The sequence below is a fragment of the Rana temporaria genome, chromosome 10, assembly GCF_905171775.1.
Source record: "Rana temporaria chromosome 10, aRanTem1.1, whole genome shotgun sequence".
NCBI lineage: Eukaryota > Metazoa > Chordata > Amphibia > Anura > Ranidae > Rana > Rana temporaria.
This window is the reverse complement of record NC_053498.1, coordinates 29,598,305-29,618,874: the sequence shown is the minus strand read 5'-3', so window position 1 is coordinate 29,618,874 and position 20,570 is coordinate 29,598,305. Positions and strand designations below refer to the sequence as shown.

At 42.0% G+C, this 20,570-nt stretch overlaps 1 protein-coding gene across 1 annotated transcript; it reads left to right on the top strand.

Moving 5' to 3' along the window:
* The first annotated feature begins 4,918 nt into the window (after window positions 1-4,918).
* Window positions 4,919-14,743, top strand: LOC120916487 (C-X-C chemokine receptor type 3-like). Its single transcript, XM_040327472.1, has 2 exons — window positions 4,919-4,985; window positions 12,838-14,743. The coding sequence occupies exons 1-2, from the start codon at window positions 4,959-4,961 to the stop codon at window positions 13,900-13,902; spliced, it is 1,092 nt and encodes a 363-aa protein (XP_040183406.1). The 5' UTR covers window positions 4,919-4,958; the 3' UTR covers window positions 13,903-14,743.
* Window positions 14,744-20,570: the final 5,827 nt, after the last annotated feature.

The following is a 20,570-nucleotide window of genomic DNA, read 5'->3' as shown; positions in this document are numbered from 1 at the left end:
AGTATTGCATAGAAGATGTCTCATACAGCGCAGCAATTTGTGATACACCACATAGGAAAGAAAGACTGCAGTCACAGCCTCCATAGCAGGGCCACTTCTTGCAGAACGGAACCGGAAACTGGTTTCAGTGAAGAACGGATGTCAGAATGATTAGAGGCTCTTTACCGTTAGAGGCTTTTTACTGAGATCAGTGTTGCGGTCTGTCAGACTGGGCGAGTGCCAGCTGGTTGTCCTGAAAGACGTCATATGACATACAGTCAGGTTCACAGAACCATTGCGCGCCTGTCATTTTACTATTGAAAGAGAGTGGATACCCTGCGCTGCCAGGTGTGCGTAAATGGTAGCTGCTGACACGGCTTATTCAAAAAAGCAAAATGTAAATGGGGCGACAGTGGGAGGACTCCACTGTCGCCCCTTTTACATGCAAGAGCTCTTTTACTTCCAGCCAAATGTAAGTTTGTTAGCTGTGAATAAACACTTATTTTTTCTTTTATACGGAGTTACGCTATGTGGCAACTTCTCTTTATTTTTCTCTATGCACCACTAACACACTGAGCCAATTGGTTTTGGGATACCAACATCAGTATAGCTTCCGGCTTACTCCTGGGGACCTATTCCATATGAGGACCTACGCTTCCTGCCAAGGATTGCTGTTTGACAACCGTCATATAAAGCCTTGACTGACCTCTTTTGGCATATGCCACCAGTGGTCAACAAGTTCCGGTAAGCCTGCACTTTTTCCGGTGATGGGATTGTCACGTTAAAGGAGTCACGCTTTTTCTATTTATTCACCTTTTCACTTGAATGACTTGTGGATGTTGATGAACTTTGCTACATACCTCGGATCATCACACTTAGGAGTTTTTGTTGGACTTTTTACTATACACATTTTTTGGTATTTTGTCATTTTACTATTGGCTGAGCGGGAAGTGGTTAAAGTTGTACTAAACCCAAAACCCAATTTGTAAGACAATTTGTAAGTTTATTGATATTATTTATTTTTTCTCTGTATTCCAAGGGCATTTTTTTATTTTGAACATGTGACCAGCAGTAGAGGACTAGATGCTCCTCCTGCTTAGGTTTCCCTGCACTCACATATACACCGCCCACACCCTTATTATAACGCAGCATGAAATAAGTAGGGGCTGTGTGTACATTCTTCCACCTGGGAGATCTCAACAGGATGGTGCAGCAGGTACAGGGCGTGCAGTGGCAAAGCCTACTAACATTGTCCAATCCAGGTAAATGTAGGTCAAATAATGCGTGTCACAGCTACACCATCAAGGTATACAATTTCAGATAAAGATTTACCATGGATAATAGGACATAGCGCTAATAGCTATAAATGGCTGACAACTCCTCAAATAAGCTGAATCAATACAATGGCTAAAGCCTATCAATGAATTCTCAGCTGGAAGTAAATGAAACGTGCAGCCTAGGACTGAAGCAACTAGTGTCCATATGCAGTTGACCTATTGGAATTTATATCTGTGATTGATTATATATGATTACTGTTCCATGAAATGCAGGTGAAGCAACAGAGCAGGAAAATACAGGTAGTAAACAGCAAGGCAGTAGCAGTGGGTAAAAAGCAGATCCACGCAACAGAGCACAGCTGAATGGCAAAGCCCATATAAGCAAGGAGCAGAGGGAGCTGGCAGAGTATATAACTCATATAGCAGGTAGGAACCAGTCCTGGCATATCACAACTCAACTTCTAAACTCTGTGAATGAGGATCGCTCAATACTGATATGAGATACCAATCCTTGTAGATCTTGGCCATAGAGGCAACCTGATACTTGACTGGTCTTTGGGAAGTCCAGATATGCCGCTCAATGGGGTATCACTGCAAGTCACTGCTCATGATAGCTACGCTGTTCTCCATGTGTGTATGCACCTGTTCATGGTGAATCAGAGGACCCACACTGCTTCCTGGGTGGGTGGAAGATGTGGAGGGCATGACTAGTGACGTTTGGAGCATGTATGCATGACATAAACGCATTTCACAGGAAACCCAAATTCGTCAGGACTATGATAGTGGGTAGTATGTTTTGATAAAGAGTGTGAAGGTTTTGACAGTGGCTAGTATGTGCAGAAGAGGGGTGCAGGGAGTATGACAGTGGGCAGTAGGTGTGGAAGTAAATGGTGAGACAGTATGTGCATGGGAGGGTTATGACTACAGACCCTAGGAGGCAAATGGGCTCTTACTTTGCACAGGCATTTTCCTTAAGGCCCCATGCACACGAGATGCTGGTAAACGCATGTTTAGAGGCAGTTGGACAGCTTTTTCAACTGCCCCTGAACACATTCAATGTTATCCTATGTGTCCATGCACACAGTCACGTTTTTCTGCGTTTTTCGGCAGTTGTGTTTATGCTCGTTTTTTCAGAAGCAAATAAATGGGTTCAGACGCAAACGTTTTCGGGTTTCAGGCGCAAAACGCGGCAAATCGCTGCAAAACGGGGTACCGCCGTTTTGCCGCGATTTCGTTTATGGGCGTTTTTAAAGGTGGCATATTTTTTTACATTAGAAATCTCAAAAATTATGGCAAATGAAAAACCATTAAAAACATTTAAAAAATGTAATTGCTTGCATTGCATTGTGGACAATCAACAACTTGTGGCAGGTGACGTGGAATGGTGACGTGGCCAGTGGACAATCCACAACTTGTGACATGGCCAGGTGACGTGGTAAGTGGACAATCCACAACTTGTGGTAGGTGACGTGGCCAGGTGATGTGGCAAGTGGACAATCCACAACTTGTGGCAGGTGATGTGGCCAGGTGACGTGGAAAGTGGACAATCCACAACTTGTGGCATGTGATGTGGCCAGTGGAGAATCCACAACTTGTGAATAGAGAGAGAGGATAGGATAGAGAGCAGGATCTCTTTTTTCCTGTACAAATCTCAACGCGCAAAATTCCTACGCATGCTCGGAAACAGTTTGGCGCATGCTCAGAAGCATTGAACTTCATTTACTTGACTCGTCTGAGTCTTTTACATAACCGTGTTCTTGGCAGTCAAAAGTTCACCAAACTTTTGTGTGACCGTGTGTATACGAGGCAGGCTTGAGAGGAATTCCGTCGGAAAAAACATCCTACTTTTTTCCGACGGGAAAACTTATCGTGTTTACGGGGCATCAGAGGTGTTTTATAAAAAGGGCCAGCTGCCTGCTAATTTATTTATAGCAGCCTCCCCGGACAACAATTCCAGGCTGCTTTTATCTGATGTGTCCGAGAATTTGTCAGGAGTTATCCGGCTGATAACAGAGGAACGGGTCAGGAGAGTGCTAAGGGACTTGGTTCTCTGAACAGAGATAACAAATTATTGCAGATATATGTGCCCAGCTCAAATTTCATGAATTTAGTTTACATCCACTTGCTGACCCCCATGTTCCATAATGTGACAGCAAAAATAAAAAAACTATTTTTTCTTAGCTTAGTGAATTCATGAAGATTCAGTTTGCAAAGGGAACATTACCTTGAAAAGTGAACAATCTATTTGCCTTTGATTAACCAAACCCTATGTGTAGGAGAGGAGCACAAGAGTATGACAGCATGTAGTATGGGTAAGAGAGGAGTGCAGAGAGTATACTACCGGGAAATATGCATAAGAGAGAAGTTCAGAGTCTATATTTGCAATAGGAGTTGGAAAGAGGAACAACAAAAATACCTATTCACAATAAATTTAAAGGGAAGCAACAGTCAATGAATGACACCATTAGTGTGATATCTATTACACTGGAAGCTGCTCTTTCACTTTGTGGATTTTGGACTTGTAATTGTAAGGCTTAAGGCAGGGGAACGTTCGCACACCCTATGGGCACTGCTGCCCTCACCCAGAGATGTACTTCTAATTACCCTGTAGGACAGCGGTTCTCAACTCCTGTCCTCAGGACCCACTAGCAGGCCAGATTTTAAATATTACCTTGAGGAGGTTCAGACTAGAATACTGCAATCACTGAACAGCAAATGATATCACCTGTGATCTATTTCAGTTATCGTGCAAACCTGGCCTGTTAGTGGGTCCTGAGGACAAGAGTTAAGAAACACTGCTGTAGGACCAAAGCCCTGCAAACAGTAATACAGTTGAATTTTGGATTACGAGCATAATACGTTCCATGAGAATGCTTGTGATCCAAAGTACTTTCATATCAAAGCGAGTTTTCCCATTGAAGTCAATGGAAACTTAAATAATTTGTTCCGCATTGACTTTAATGGGATGCAATACCGAATGCGGCCAGATGTGGGGGGCGCCAGAGAGCACCGATTAGGTCCAAGGACATGTTTCGGCTTGTTTCCTGTGCCCCCATACCTCAGGCCAAATAAGGTACTGCAGGCCAATGTTTGGCTTTTCTTGGCTCCGGCGCCCCCGTACCTCAGGCCAAATGAGGTACTGCAGGCCTATTTTCAGCTCTGCTTGGCTTCTGCGCCCCCGTACCTCAGGCCAAATGAGGTACTGCAGGCCTATTTAGCTTGAATTCTGCTCGCCTTGCGAGTCAACACTCGCAAATCAGAATTAAAAAAAATAAAGAGGTGCTCGCAAATCAAAATGCCCTCAAACCAAGATACTCTTAAACTAAGGTTCCACTGTACTTGGAAATGTAAACTTTTGGAGCACTAAGCTTCTGGCAATATTCTGGCTTAATTTCTACTAATCTTTCAGGGAAAGAATAATGAATCGGCAATAAAAAATAAATAAGTAAATAAAATCCACCTGTGTGTATGTAATCTTAGTTTGGATTGTCTGTTTTTGCTCTTTGGGACCAGGCTGGTAATAAATAGTGCGAAGCAAGGCATGATAGCAAGCACAATCAGTTACCATATAATGGACAAAAGAACAGAGAGGTACACCCTTTAGAACCACCAGTCACATGATTATTCTAGCATTGTACTAATCCTACTCTCACTTCCACTCTTAAACCACATTAGAGTTGAGATAAACTACAACACTGAGTTATGCTCATCATGTATGAGTCTTATACGGTAAGTGGAAAATGTAAATATCTTGTATTTCTTTTATTGATTTCTTTAATTTCAAACTTTCATACTGGAATGTGGTTTTTATATATATATATATATATATATATATATATATATATATATATATATATATATATATATATATATATATATATGTATGTGTGTGTGTGTATTTATTGTCTAGTACTTATAATGTATTCATATCTGCGTGTGTGTGAGAGTGTGTGTATGTGTGTATATGTATGTGTATATATATATATATATATATATATATAATTTATTTTTTATTAATACTTTTTCTTGAAACATTGTGAAAAAATATAAGGGTTTCTTAAAGGTTCGGTGCAGACAAAACTGATGTTCAATTTTTGGATAAATGATGACAACTGACAGAAATGGATCACTGCACTAGAGTTCCCATGCCATTGTCGTTGCAAAGGGGGTATCCCTATTTTTGGTCAGTTTTTTAAGGGTCTAATTTTTCTTGTTGAATTTATTAGTGTCTTGTCACTTTTTTACGAGGATACTTGGTTTTACACACATCGTAATTCTCTCCTGTTCTGTCAAACTTTTACATGTCCTTGATGTAATCTTGATGTAATCTTTGTTGTTTATTAGAAGGTGTTTCTTGCTTGCTACCACGTGAAATGTTTTTTGAGGATCACCATTATGCCGATAGTTTTATACAACTGTGCGTAGCTCTGAATAAGCCAATTCTAATCAGGGTTGCCAGGGATTCCTTGAGCTGTGACTGACCTCCCATCTAATAGTGCTTGCTTAGGTCCAAGGGCAAAACTATTTGGCAGAGTCAGAAGTGTGACAGCAATCATCGGTCTGTAAGGATGGCATTGTGACCACCGCAGTGACCTCCAATGCATTTGGGGGTTGCCTGAGACCTGAAGATTATTGTAAGGGTTTCCAGGGCAGCCATCAGGGGTGGGCAGCCAATATAGATATAGGGGGCCCAAGCCCCAACCAGGACTGCAGGGGGTCCCATAAGACTCTCCCTGTACCTACGTCCCGACAAGTTTGTGCTGAATTCCAGAATTGCACACAGTTGCAGGGCATTTGTAGAGTGACCCTATTCACTTGAATGGGTCACGTTTGGCAAGTGCTACACCTGTTAAATGGGTGGTATAGGTAACTTTCTTTTTCCCTAAATAGCTTCCTTTACCTGGAAGGAGTGCAGTCCTCCTTCACTTACCTCATCCTTCCATTTTGCTTTTAAATGTCCTTATTTCTGTTGAGAAATCCTCACTTCCGGTTCTTCTGTCTGTAACTCCACACCGTAATGCAAGGCTTTCTCCCTGGTGTGGAGAAAGCCTCTTGAGGGGGGAGGGGGCAAGCAGGAGTGTCAGGACGCCCACTAACACACAGCTCCTTTCTCTATCTGCAACATAGAGAGTGTCCTGACTTGCCTGCTCGCCCCCTCCCTCCTCAAGAGGCTTTCTCCACACCAGGGAGAAAGAATCGCATTACTGTGTGGAGTTACAGACAGAAGAACAGGAAGTAAGGAATTCTCAGAAGAAATAAAAACATTTAAAAGCAAAATCGAAGGATGATGTAAGTGAAGGAGGACTGCACTAAGGTAAAGGAAGCTATTTAGGGGGAAATAAAAATACCTTTACAACCCCTTTAAGTGTGACAGGGTGTTTAATTCCTGCTGTGGCTACAACATTTGTACACACCTGACCAGTGGGAGGGTTTGGTGGGGTTGACCAGTGGGTGGGGGGGATTGTTGTTGGTCAGACCAGGGGGGGATGATGGTTGGGGGCCCCAGACCTAAAGCTGTGTAAGGGGCCCCAAAATTTCTTTTGACAAAGTCCATTCATTACAAAATCAAATGTTTAATATTAAATGAGATCTTTCGAACAAAAAGCTAATTCTCTGAGAATTTTTCTAAGACTTTTCCTAAAAATTTTAGTTTTTGAAATTCTATGCATGGCCAGCGTTAGACCTTAAATCAAACCACTTTCACAGGATGCACTTAAAAATGTTAACAAAGGCAATACAAGGCACTTTATAGTACCTGCTCTTATGAAGGACTTTGGGTTGAAATTTTAATTGGCTGAGAAATTTGCATTAGATGACATTCCAAAGAGGACGGCAGGCAATGATGGCTTAAAACAACATGTTGATCTGTTATAGCCCCCAACTCCAGGATTGTTGTTGGACTGTTATGCTGCATACACATGATCAGAAATTCCGACAAGAAAAGTTGGATGTGAGCTTTTGTATGGAAATTCTGACCGTGTGTATGCTCCATCTGACTTTTGCTGTCGGAATTTCTGCCAACAAAAGATTAAGAGCAGGTTCTTTATTTTTCCGACGGAAAAAGTTCCTATTGGGAAATCCGCTCATCTGTATGCAATTCCAATGCGCATAAAAGCACGCATGCTCAGAATCAAGCAGAAGAGCCGAACTGCCTATTGAACTTCATTGATCTCGGCTCGTCGTACGTCTTGTACATCACCGTGTTCTTGACGGTCGGAATTCCTGACAAGATTTGAGTGACCGTGTGTATGCAACACAAGTTTGAGCCAACAATCCGTCAGAAAAAATCCACGGTTTTCTTGTCGGAATTTCCGATCGTGTGTACGCGGCATTATACTTTTTTTTCTGGGTCTGACAATCTGAATTATACCGTAATTTAGCAAATAAAAAAAGTAAACAGATAATCCCTTTGTCCATCACAATATTATGTATTTCATTGAGTGAACCCTTCCCTTGCCCATACGGGCAAAGTAAAAATGTTTACCCCCCTACCCCAGTAGCATATTTTCATCTTTCCTCACTTCCGTACTGCCCCATTCAGTTGCTGGGAATCGGATCAGCTATGAACTCCTGTCCAATCACAAGTTTTACCAAATGAGAGAAGGGGAGGGAGTCATATGCTTAATTATACCCAAAATTGGCGGGTAATTCACTTAGTTTCCAGCAGCTGAACAGGGCAGCACAGAACAAATTAAAAGGTGAGTAAATATTGTGTGGAGTGTGAGAGTGAAGTGTACCTTCTACTTTTCCTGAGTACTTTAAAAAAGAAAAAAAAAGGATCCATGAATGTTTTTTTTTCCGTTATATATATATATATATATATATATATATATATATATATATATATATATATATATATATATATATATATATATATATATATATATATATATATTATAGTGTGTGTAAATGAAGCAATGAACTGAAATTCATCAAATGCCTGGCTAACGGCCAACTTTTTTAATTATTTTTTTAACATTTTCTGGCTCCAATTTTAATTGTTGTTAACTCCAATAGTTAACTTCTATTGGTTAAAACCCAAATCCAATCACATTTTTTATTTGGGAAATAGTAGGGAAAAGTTAGAGTCTCTGTCACTTTTATTGTTGCATGCATTTTCATTGGGGGAGATTTCTCTCAACTCTTTCATCTTTGAAACACCAGAAATTAGGGGAATGGGGGTCACCAGAACAGGAAGACAGATAGCAGGAAAAAAAACACTCACAAAGATTCCAGTTTCTATTCTCATTTTTGTTCTTGCTTTCTTAGAATAGAAAGCTGGACTAAACTTCCTCACAGGGCTTTAAGGCTCCATTCACACTTTTATGACTCCAAAGTCAGCCAACCATGGAGTGCAACTTTGGATGGATGCGACTTTGGCTGTGATCAATGATAATGGACAACTGTCACATGTATAACATTCATGTGCGACTTTCATGCAACTTTTGTTGGTTTACCTTGCCATCAATGGTATTCTCGCTGCATAAAATCAAACCAAAACAGTGCAGGAACCCTTTAAAAGTTGCTGCAACTTGGTCCCACATATTTGAAGAGTTGCGATTGAAAAACATGTCCAAAAACATGTCTTTAGTGTCCAAAGTTGCATGACAAGTCGCACAAGTGGGAATGAAGCCTAAGGGCAAAGTTCACATTAAACAAAAAAATAAGAGCACATTTTTGCAGGTAAAAAAATTTGAATTTATCTTTTTTTTTTACACATGGGCGTGCATCGGTGATCAGTGAATACAATGTCAGGTCTCTGAAGACACTTCCAGGTACAACCTTTCAGTTATTGAGCTGTAGGAAGTGTCAGTAGACTAAGAGGTCATTGACCACCGTGGTGGCAGACAGGATTTGTTAGAGATCTGTGAATGATGCTACTGTGTGATTGGAGCCTCCCACAGTCGCGCCAATGGTAAATGTGGCAGTGGTTGTGAGGGAGAAGAACCCCCTTCTGCTGTCACGGGGAAGGAGGGCTCAGGGGGGCGAGGGTTGCGGTGCTTAGTAACATGTCGCATGTTACACCCTAAATACAGGTATAACATGTTGCTGAAGGTGGAGATAGCCTTTAAATATTGGCTTTAAAAAATAATAAGTAGCACCACAGAAGGTCCCTAAGGTTTCCAGAAGGTTATTCATGTGCTTACATCTATCAAAAAACGAATTGCATCTCATTAGAGAGATACACACAGACCCACAATGCCGATCTGTATGTGCGTATTTTAGAGGTTAAACTTCTGAAAGTGCTTACAACAAGAGTAAATAAACACTTGTGTGACCTTTTAGGAGATATGGGTCTGCCTGGATGCCTCTTTATAAATACAATGAGATTTAGATCTTATGCCTCGTACACACAACCGTTTTTCTCTGCAGGAAAAAAAACCGTTTTTTCCCGATGGTATTCCTCTCAAGCCTGCCTTGCATGCATACACATGTTCAGGCCAAATACCGCCCGTCCAAAGCTCGGTAACATACACCACCTGCAACGGGACTATAAAGGAGAAGTTCCATTCTAACGGCGCCACCCTTTGGGCTGCTTTTGCTGATCCTCGTGTTAGTAAAAGTTTGGTGAGAGATGATTCATGTTTTTCAGCCTTGTGCTTTTCAGTCCGTTACAGCGTGATGAATGTGCCATCTCCATTACGAATTCTAGTTTTACCAGAACGAGCACTCCCGTCTCATACTTCATTCTGAGAATGCGCGTTTTTTCCCCCAGTCGTGTGAAAAGCACACAATCGGTTTTCCCGACGGGAAAAAGTCAGCCGGGAATCCCAACGGGAAAAAGGAAAGCTGGTTCTCCTTTTTTTCTCCAGCAGTTTTCTCATCGGGGAAACTGCGATGGAGCATGCTCATGGCCGGTTTATCTGGCCAAAAGCTCTCAAAGCCTGTTGTTTCTAGTCTCACCTTCCTTCCGGCGCTCTCCCTGGTCCAGCCCTCTGGTAACGTCAACCTCTGCGCCTCCACGCTGAACCTGGCTGTTTCCTGGTGGCCACAGGATGGATTTCTCTCCCTGCCTGCAGATCCGTTGATCTAGAGACCGGATCGCACCGCACATCATGAGACCCTGATGAGCCTGATTTGTAATTGTGTATTGTAAGTGCATTTCTTTTGAGAGTAAACATAGTATCTGACATATTGCACTTGGGTGGCGCTTCCCTTTTTTGTTTCCCATATTTGATTCTGAGAATGCGCGTTTTTTTTCCCCGTTTTTTTTCCACGACCGGTTTTCCCGAAGGGAAAAAGTCAGCCGGAAATAAAAGCGGAAACTATTGCAGCCATCATATCGAAGAATTGGTAAGCTGCAATATAATAAATGCTTGCTTTTGGGTTTAATACCACTTTAAAATCAAAACTGTCAGTAGGTGCAGTGCAGATGATAGGAAATCTTTCCATGTGCCTAGCTACCACTATTTGATACATTGACAATCTGTTAGAAACATTTAAAGTGTTTTTCAATGAGTGTTTTTTTTTAATGCATTAAAATAGGCCACCCAAAATCTAACTGATGCTAAACCTAGAAATAGAAGAACAGCACTCACATTACCAACATCCGTGAAACATATGATAAAAAAATAGGAGAAAAAGGAGTATTCGGACTTTAGCAGGACAATAAACAATAGAAATACATAAAAAATATACATATGTTTAATAGAAAAAAAGAGGAAACACGTACATGAAATAAGATACAAGGACAATACAACAATTAAAATTGGTACATATTATATGATGAGAACCCAAATGCATCAACGCGTTTCGCCATCTGCAAACAATAATTGCAGAAGCAAGAAAGGGATCTCACTTGCAAGTTCGATTCTTAGTTAGCCTGTGGCTAACGCAGATATCCAATGTAGGAAAAAGATTAGCTATGCAGAGAAAGTACTTTTTGCTCTCTCCTGGGGAATATTTCGAATTTATTCAGTCTATGAATTTATCATGAATTACTAATTTGGGGGCTTGTACAGCATATCCCTTTGGATTTATGTATCCCAGTTTACTAATATACTGTTTACTCTGAAGAATCTTTTTGACTCCCTGTATATGGGCGTGTTGAGGACACTTTTTTGTATCCATTTTTTCCTATGCGATCTCTGAAGTATCGTCTATTCCCCCGATTTTCGCTTTGCCAGCACTGCACCTTCTCTGCGTAGCTAATCTTTTCCCTACATTGGATATCTGCGTTAGCAACAGGCTAACTAAGAATTGAACTTGCAAGTGAGATCCTTTTTTTTGCTTCTGCACTTATTGTTTCCTGAATTGCATCCTGGGGAAGCCCGACGGCAAAACATTCGGGTTCTCATCATATAATATGTACTCATATGTATGATTTTTAATTTTTGTATTGTCCTTGTATCTTATTTAATTTATGTGTTTCCTCTTTTTCTATTAAACATATGTATATTTTTATGTATTTCCATTGTTTACTGTGCCGCTAAAGTCCGAATAGAGCTCATATCCCTTTTTCTCATTTTTTTTATGATGCTAAACCTACTCGCAGCCACATTCTAAATCTAATTCTGTACAAAAGTTTTTTTTTTTTTCATAATTTTACTGCAGCCGCTCCGGTCCCACGCTGAGCTGTCAGTGGTGGCTTCAGTGCATAGGCGTGTGCAGCCGACAACGGAAGCCCCATAGTAACTCTATGGGTGACATCACATCCCAGTCTTTGTCGGTTATCTCCTGCACACAGCATCTGCTGCAAGAGACTAGACCAGATTGGCTTCAGAAAGTAAGTATAGAAATTTCTTCTTTACAGGGCTAGATAGATTTGTTTTAGAATGTGGCTGCTAGTTTTGAGTGAGGTTTTGGGTGAACTTCTACTTTAAGGTAAAAAAATCTGCTGGGTTAATCACCCCCCTTATACTTACCTGAGCCTGATATCGATCCAGGGTTATACCCGAGAGCAGCGGCTCTCTGTTCTCTCTCTCCTCACTGGACAGGGAGGCAGCAGCGGTAGCAATTGGCTTCTGCTGCTGTCGGTCATAGCCAGTGAGCAAGGGGGCAGGGCTGAGCCGTGCTGTGTGTGTCAATAGACACACCGAGCCCAGCATGGGATCGAGACCACACAAATGGCTTGCTATAGGGGCATTCAGCAAGGGTGGAGGAACCAGGAGCACCAGCGGGGGATCTGAAAAGAGGAGGATCAAGGTTGCTATGTGCAAAACAATTGCACGGAGCAGGTAAGTATGACATGTTTGTTGTTAAAGAAAAAAAAAATATTTACAATTACTTTAAAGCTCCAGTGTTGGATGGTCATGATCTGCAGTCAATTGCTTTCTTATCTACTGCTTCTTCAGTGTCCCGCAACACTCCTCTTTGGCCATTGGGTAGTCAATGATGATGTAACCTGTGCTTCTGTCACTGACATGGGTTCTACTCTCCCCATGGCATGCACTGTGCAGTGTATACACAATGTCTCATCTGCATGTCTCTTCCTCCTAGCAATTTTTTATTTCATGAATTTAGTTTTGCTTTATATCTTTGCAAAATAGGATTTATGATGTGTACCCCTCAAGTTTTGTCAAGACTGATCTGTTTGTTATAATGTAATTTACTTACTCTGTTCCATTTTGTTGATTCTCAGACTGACCTTGGGAACATTACGTTTCCAACATGGGCATCATACTCTGACAGTCAAGATGTCGCTCCCTGTAAACAAGAGGAGAGCAAGGTCTTCGACAGACATTTTGTGCCAATGTTTTACTCCATCTTGTTCATCCTTGGATTGCTGGGGAATGGTCTCGTTATCGTGGTCACGCTGACACAGCGTAATCAGAAAATACAGAGTACGGACATGTTCATTTTACACCTGGCTGTTGCTGACATCTTACTGACTATCACTCTACCATTCTGGGCAGTACAGGCAACTTATGGTTGGATTTTTGGTGAAGCCTTTTGTAAAATTGTGGCCTCTGTCTTTAAAATCAACTTCTATGCTAGCACCTTTCTACTTCTCTGTATCAGCCTTGATCGCTATATCTCAATTGTGTTTGCTGTCCAGATCTACAAGAAGCAGAGACTGCACTACGTTCATTGGAGTTGTTTAGCGGTTTGGTGCATCTGCATTGCATTTTGTATCCCTGATGCCATGTATTACTCTGTTAACTATGAGTCCCGTACTTTTACGACTGAGTGTGGGCCATATTTTCCCCCATCTACATCCAAGACCTGGAAAGCATCCCTGGCATTTGTGTATCACTTCTGTGGCTTCTTGATACCCTTTTCTGGTATGCTGTACTGTTATTCGCATATTGTTGTTACCCTGCTTAGATCCAAAGGGTTTAAGAAACATAAAGCACTCAGACTGATCATTGCTATTGTGGCGGCTTTCTTCTTATGCTGGACACCATATAATGTTACAGCGCTCCTAGACACACTGAGCATGCTGGGAAGCTTTGAAGGTAACTGTAGCTTTGAAAAAAACATTGATATTGCATTGTCCATTACATCAGGGTTCTGCTTCCTTCACAGCTGCTTAAACCCTGTGCTCTATGTTTTTATTGGAGAAAAATTCAGAAGTAACCTAGCCGAGCTACTGGTTCACACAAGACTGTGTCCAAATCTAGCAGCACCATACATCAGACGACCTTCAACAAGATCTTCTACGTGGTCAGAGTCTGGCGATACATCTATGTCTGGAATTTATTAGACAATGAAAGGGATAGACCAAAAGAACCTCTTATGAACAAAGAGGAGCAAGAAAACAAGGACAATTGGCTCCATTTGCAATATACCCGATCTACACCCAGGACCCGTTTTGAGAGAAGGCCTACATTTTAAAGGCTTGCATTCAAAGGCTTGCATTCCTTTCCTTAATCCGTCATTCCAGCCCTGTATGCCAACTTGATATTTTAGGGGTTGGAGCAACAGAAAGATGAACATACTGGTTTGTTGTTAAATGTTTACATATGTAAACAGTTTCAATGAAAGGAGTAGCTGGACGGAAAGAGAGGACATAGTTGGGGTCTCTTGATGAGGGCCTGTGACAGTCCCTTAGCTGTATACCTGATATCATAACCTGGAGGGGCCATCAGAGGAGGAAGATTTCATCTGAAGGAAAAGATGGTAGCACAAGGGACATATCAAATTAAAGCAAAGTAATGCCCCTTATGCTGATTTTTGATTTTTGTTTTTAAGCTAAATTGAGACTTTAAGGGCATTGCAAATGACAAGGGGACTCTTTAGGACTGACATACTTTTACAAAATTTAAATTGGAGAGTGAAACATTTGGTGCAACTCTGCACAGAATCCAACTCGCTTCCATTTTTTTTAGAAGGCTTAATTGAAAAAGCTGAAGTTAGAAGCTGATTGGCTACCGTTCACAGCTGCACCACATTTTGCACTATCCAGTTTTAGGCTGGGTTCACACTTGTATGACAAACACTCCGACATTAGGAGCTAATGTCGCATGACATATGAAAATCAATGGTTCCCTATGGGAGCCGTCTTAACTGGTCCAACACAAGTCGGTCCAAGTTAAAAAAAAGTTCCTGCACTACTTTGGTCCGACTTTTATCCTACTTCAGCCCATTGAATATCATTGAAGTCAGATCAAAGTTGGATCCTTGTCCTAACCATCAGACTTGTGACATCCGACATGGTGATTACAGCAGCGATAAAAGGAATTTATCTTGCACTGGGATTGTTCTGATTGGTCAAAGAACAAGTCAGACTATCACAAAGTCGGATCAAAGTAGTATCCTGTTCATGAAAGTCGGATGGATGTTTGACCAATGTAGGACTGATGTCGCAGAGCAAAGTAGGATGAAAGTCATGTGAATGTCGTGTAGTATCAGTGTAAACCCAGCCTTAGGCCCCTTTCACACTGACAGACCGATGTGGTCCATCTGTCAGCTTTTCAGGTGGACACAATTGAATCATCCATTGCCATCTATAGAGACGGATTTTAGCCGACATCTGATCCTGTCCACTAAAAAGACAATGGATGGGGATGCGTTCCCCATCCGTCAAGTGGATTGGATGGAAACAGACAGGTGTTCCATTTCCATTCAACAGCCCCATAGAGAGCAATGGGCTATGTCCATATCCACTCTACATCCGTGGAGCGGAACCGGACCTGTCAGCCGCCTGCTCAGTAGGGAATGGACCCCCTGGTGAGTGGTGGATCCCCTGGTGGACTACGCCAATGAGATTGGGGCCTAAGTAAATCAACCCTTTTGTGGCTGAAGGAAAAGGAAGTATAATCTTTACATAGCCAAAGGCTTCTTTACAGTAAGACCTGTAAAACTATGGCATAGATTCCTTCAAGAACTGATTCCAGCCAGCTCAGATGATTGCTTTAATAAGAAACAGACTGCAAAACTAAATTCAGAGAATATAAGTGGATATTACATTTATAAGTGATTAAGACCAGAGAATGTTGATCTAAAAATACCTGATTACTTTAGGAGATTAGGAAGGAATATATTTTTTCTGCTGTTTGGAACAAATTGGATCATGCTTTGAGGATTTTCTGTCTTCCATAGGACCAACTGTGGGTATAGGATTCTGTTTATGGAGGTTTTCTATTTATTTATTCTTTTTTTTTTTTTGGTGAACTTAATGCATGTGTGTTTTTCAACTTTGCAATGTACCTTTATACTGGCCCTTTAAATAACATTCACAGTTTTCCAAAATGTAAAGCCAACATTTAATCTTGTAATGCTTATATATTGCCTTGTCTGGTTCCCCCTTTTTTCCTCTTCAACATTATAATGAAGCTTTTAAATAAACCTTTCCATTTTAATTACACACTTTTAGACTGAGCGATGTCATCAGTGAGTTTCTGAGCTTCTTTTTGCAATGTGGGCAATTCATAGCTGGGAGGAAGGGCCAGCAGGGTTCTGTACATGGATTCCTGAAAACATCACAGTACCCTGATTAGTACTCCTCCAATCCATACCTCCCAACTTTTTTGAGATGGGAATGAGGGACACCTATCAGCAAAAGAAGGCAGGCATAGGACACACCCCTTGTCACGCCCCCTTAAAGGAGAATTGTACAAAAAAAACAAGCTTGATTAAACCCACAAGTGCTTTTTTTTACCACTACTATTCCTTTATATTGGCTTTTGGAATTTACAAATGCAGCAATTTATAAACAGATGAAAGTTTTAGCACTGTGAAACACTTTTTGATAGATAAAAAGTGCATTTTATATACAACTATATAGATCAGACCAAAATGAGGGACAAATGAGGAGGAATGAGGGACTTTGCTCCAAATCGGGCACATTCCCTCGAAATCAGGAACATTTGGGAGTCATGTTCCTCTAAGGGGCCTTCAGCCTTGGTACAAGCAATGGATTGGCTCTTAGAAAGCGATCTACAAATATCAAAATACCTTAATGGGCAAAGGTTTGTCTGGAGGGGTGGGCATTTGTAGGCAGGCAGAATTTGCATGCTGACTGCCCTAGTTAACGCTTCAATGGGATGCTGAGCCTCTACGGTTAAATTTTTTTAAATCTTAACAAATGGAAGGGGTGGGCTATTACAAGTGAGGCTGGGGGATAAAGGATTAGATCAGAGGTGTCAAACACAAGGCACACGGGCCGAATCTGGCCCTCCAGGCCATTTCATGTGGCCCTCGCACCTCTTCTGCAGCTGCAAGAGCGCTCTAGACCTCCTCTGGTCCTCCTCAAGACCCTTAATTTCTGGTTTCAAGCAATGCATCCAGATTCTTCCCAGAAAAAGCATAAGGAACGGGGGGGGGGGGTACACTGTGATGTAAGGGAGAGTGGGGGACTCAGCTTCTGATGGTGGGGTGGCTCTTGACATCTCAGATATGGGAGGGGAAGCGCTGGACATCTAATCTTACAGATGCAATCATAATGCTCATGCGGCCCACGATGAAATTGAGATGGACACCCCTGGCTTAGATAATGCTGGATGTCCTCCAGCCAGGAAATGAGACAGGCCCTCGCTCACTTGCTGCAGCTTCTAATGCACACTGTGAGAAGCTTGTTAAGGCTTAGGGTATCAGGAAAAAGGAATGTGTGATTTACCTTTACATGCTTCTCCTTCCATGGGACCAATCCACTGAAGCAATTTCTTTACTGTGCCACAGCCATTGGTTGCAGCTGTGACATCATCATTTACAATGCAGGATCAACAGTCCTGCATTCTAAGTAAGGATGCCCAGGGTTCACCCAGATCACTGGAGAAAAGAGGTGAGCTCCAACTTCCAGGGGAGCATTGGATAAGGTAAATAGAATATTTTTTCCTGGCACCCTAGATATGAACATCCATTGCTGTGCAGGGGAAGCCCCACTACGAGGGATTTTTTTCACATCAGCTTTAAAATGTGGTGTGGCATGTTAACACAAATTTTAAGGATTATTCCTTGTGCAGTATGCTGAAGGCCCTGAACATGTAAACTGAAAATGAATATGCTGCATACATTCTGGCCCTACAGTACACTGCTGGTTTCTGTGTGACTAATGGAACGGTTTAAAAATTTGTGTTTATTTTAAACTTTCGATACAGCAATGACCATAGTGTTAAGTGGAATTTGAGGCAAAACTTTTTTTGTTTGTTTTGGGTAATTTTAAAATGTCATGGCCCCATTGGGGGAAATTTGTTCATCCTTTTTTGTTTTACAGGCACAGGAAGTGAGAGTCCACGTTTTTTACAACAGGGTCCATGAACAGCAACAAAAAACCTCCTCATCAGGAAACATAATATTGCTACGTTACACTGCCTATCTTGCCTAGGGCTAGACAATACTAACCGGCTGTGCTTCTGGCTTTCTCCAATGCAATACACTACTTTCTATACTACTATTGTAGGGCTTTCATCGAACAATTCAAGTAGTTAGTACATTAGGCACATTACTTCCATAGAGCGCTGCACCCCTAGCCTGCTGACTTACCATCCCCTTACCCTATATAATTTTATTTTCTAACACACTGAAGAAGTCATCCCCTCTGCTCACTCTGCTCTCTCCTACCAGCATGTTCCCTGCCAATGCATTTGTTTCAGACACTTCCAATCCTGACCTCCCTCTAACATTTTGAGCTCTGTTGTACATGGACTGCAGCGGCTGATATTATGTCAAATTTAGTAAGTTACATTAGTTGATTTAAAAAAATATATATAATCTAAATATTCATTATTCATCACATCCCGTACGGTTGTCATTTTGCTTTAGGTGGTTTCATTATCCTGACTGGACGTCATCTGATGTCTAGCAGGATAAGCAACTCGCACATGCCCCCCGAGGGTGCACAGCGATCAGTAGTGTGGTGTGTCGCTCTGACACACTGCATTTTCGATCTTGGTAAAGAGCCATTGACATAGGCTCTTTACCATGTGATCAGCTGTGTCGAATCACAGCTAATCACATTGCTACCAGGAAGTGCCGGTTTATTGGATTTTCCTCTATTCGCGCTGACAAGTCACAAGTAGAGGAGAGCCAATAAGCGGCTCTCCTGGTGGGGGGTCTGCGCTGATAATCAGCACATTGATATTTAAATAGCTCAGCTATGAGAAAAAATTAGACAAACTGAATTTATTCTCTCTTGAGAAGAGGAGATTAAGGGGGGATGTGATCAACATGTACCTAAGTGGTCCATATAGTGAACTTTACGTACAATTTGTGAGGTGATCTTCACTGTACGGATACCATCTCCACTTAACGCTACATGTCCACTGGTACAATCTTTACTTCCCTCATTGAACCCTATCACTATTGACAAGGTTTCTAAACTTCTTTCTAACATCCAGCTTACCACCTGCCCTCTGGACCTTCTTCCATCAGAAATGCTACGTTCACCTCTCTGGCTCTATTCTACACTCTCTAACTCACATATTAAATCTCTCCCTCTTCTCTGGCATCTTCCCCAACTCTCTAAAACATGCACTAGTCACCCCCATACTTAAAAAAAACCTCACTGGACCCCACCAACCTTAACAGTTTATGCCCCATCTCCTTGCTCTCCCTTTTATCCAAACATTTTGAACGTCTGGTTTACAACCAACTGAGCGACCAACTTCTTGATCTCGTTCAGTCTGGATTTTGCACTCAACAGACACTGCCCTCCTAAAACTAAAAACAATCTACTAACGGCCAAAGCTAGTGGAAACTATTCTGTACTCCTACTCCTGGACCTTTCTGCTACCTTTTAATACGGTTGACCACCCCTCCTCAAAAAAAAAACTCCATGCCTTTGGTCTCCGTCACTGTACTCTTTGCTGGTTCTCTTCATACCCCCTCCTCTCCTTTTCATTTATCTTTTGGGTACCCTAAGGTTCTATTCCTGGACCCCTCCTATTCCATGATCTTCACCTCCTCTCTGGGTCAGCTGATAGCCTCCTATGGCTTCCAATGCCATCTCTACGCTGACGACACCAAAATGTATCTCTCTACCCCTCAGCTCACTCTTTCAGTCTCCTCATGTATCACTAATTTACTAACAGACATATCAGCTTGGATGTCACACCACTTCCCTAAACTCAATCTATCCAAAATCAAGCTCATAATTTCCCCTTCCCCTGATCTCTCTGTCAAGATCAATGGCACAACTATCAGTCCATCCCCTGTATTCCAAGGTTCTAGGTGTAATCCTGGACTTTAAACTATTCTTTCGGCCCCACATCCAATCACTGTCCAAATCTTGCCGTTTCAACCTCCGCAACATCTCCAAAATATGTCCCTTTCTAACCAACGACACCACTAAACTCCTAATTCACTATCTGGTCATCTTTCGCCTTGACTACTGCAACTCCCTTCTCATTGGTTTACTTTTACCCCCCATCCCCTTCACTCCATTATGAATGCTGCTGCCAGACTCATCCACCTTACCTACCACTCAGTGTCTGCTACTCCTTTGTGTCAATCCCTCCATTGTCTCCCACCCACCCAACTAATTAATTTTAAAATACTAACAACTGATAAAGCAATCCACAGCTCTGCTCCCAGCTACATCACTTAGGCCCCTTTCACATTGAGGAGTTTTTCAGGCGGTAAAGCGCTGAAAATAGCGCTGCTATCCCGCCTGAAAAACTCCTGCACTGCAGACTCAATGTGAAAGCCCGAGGGCTTTCACACTGAGGCGATGCGCTGGCGGGAGACAAAAAAATCTCCTGTCAGCAGCATCTTTGGAGCGGTGAGAGGAGCGGCATGTATACCGCTCCTTCACCGCTCCTTCCCATTGAAAACAATGGGAACCGCGGGAATACCGCCCGCAATGCGCCTCTATAGAGGCGCATTGCGGGCGGTATTAACTCTTTATCGGCCGCTAGCGGGGGTTAATACCGCACCGCTAGCGGCCGAATCCCGTGGTAATCCCGGCGGTATAGCGCCGCTATATTTAGCGGC

Excerpts from the sequence above, each read along its gene's own strand:
- LOC120916487 (XM_040327472.1), top strand. The coding sequence starts at position 4,959 with ATGCTCATCATGTATGAGTCTTATACG. Across the intron at positions 4,986-12,837 it reads TCATGTATGAGTCTTATACG|ACTGACCTTGGGAACATTAC; the intron begins GTAAGTGGAAAA and ends GTTGATTCTCAG.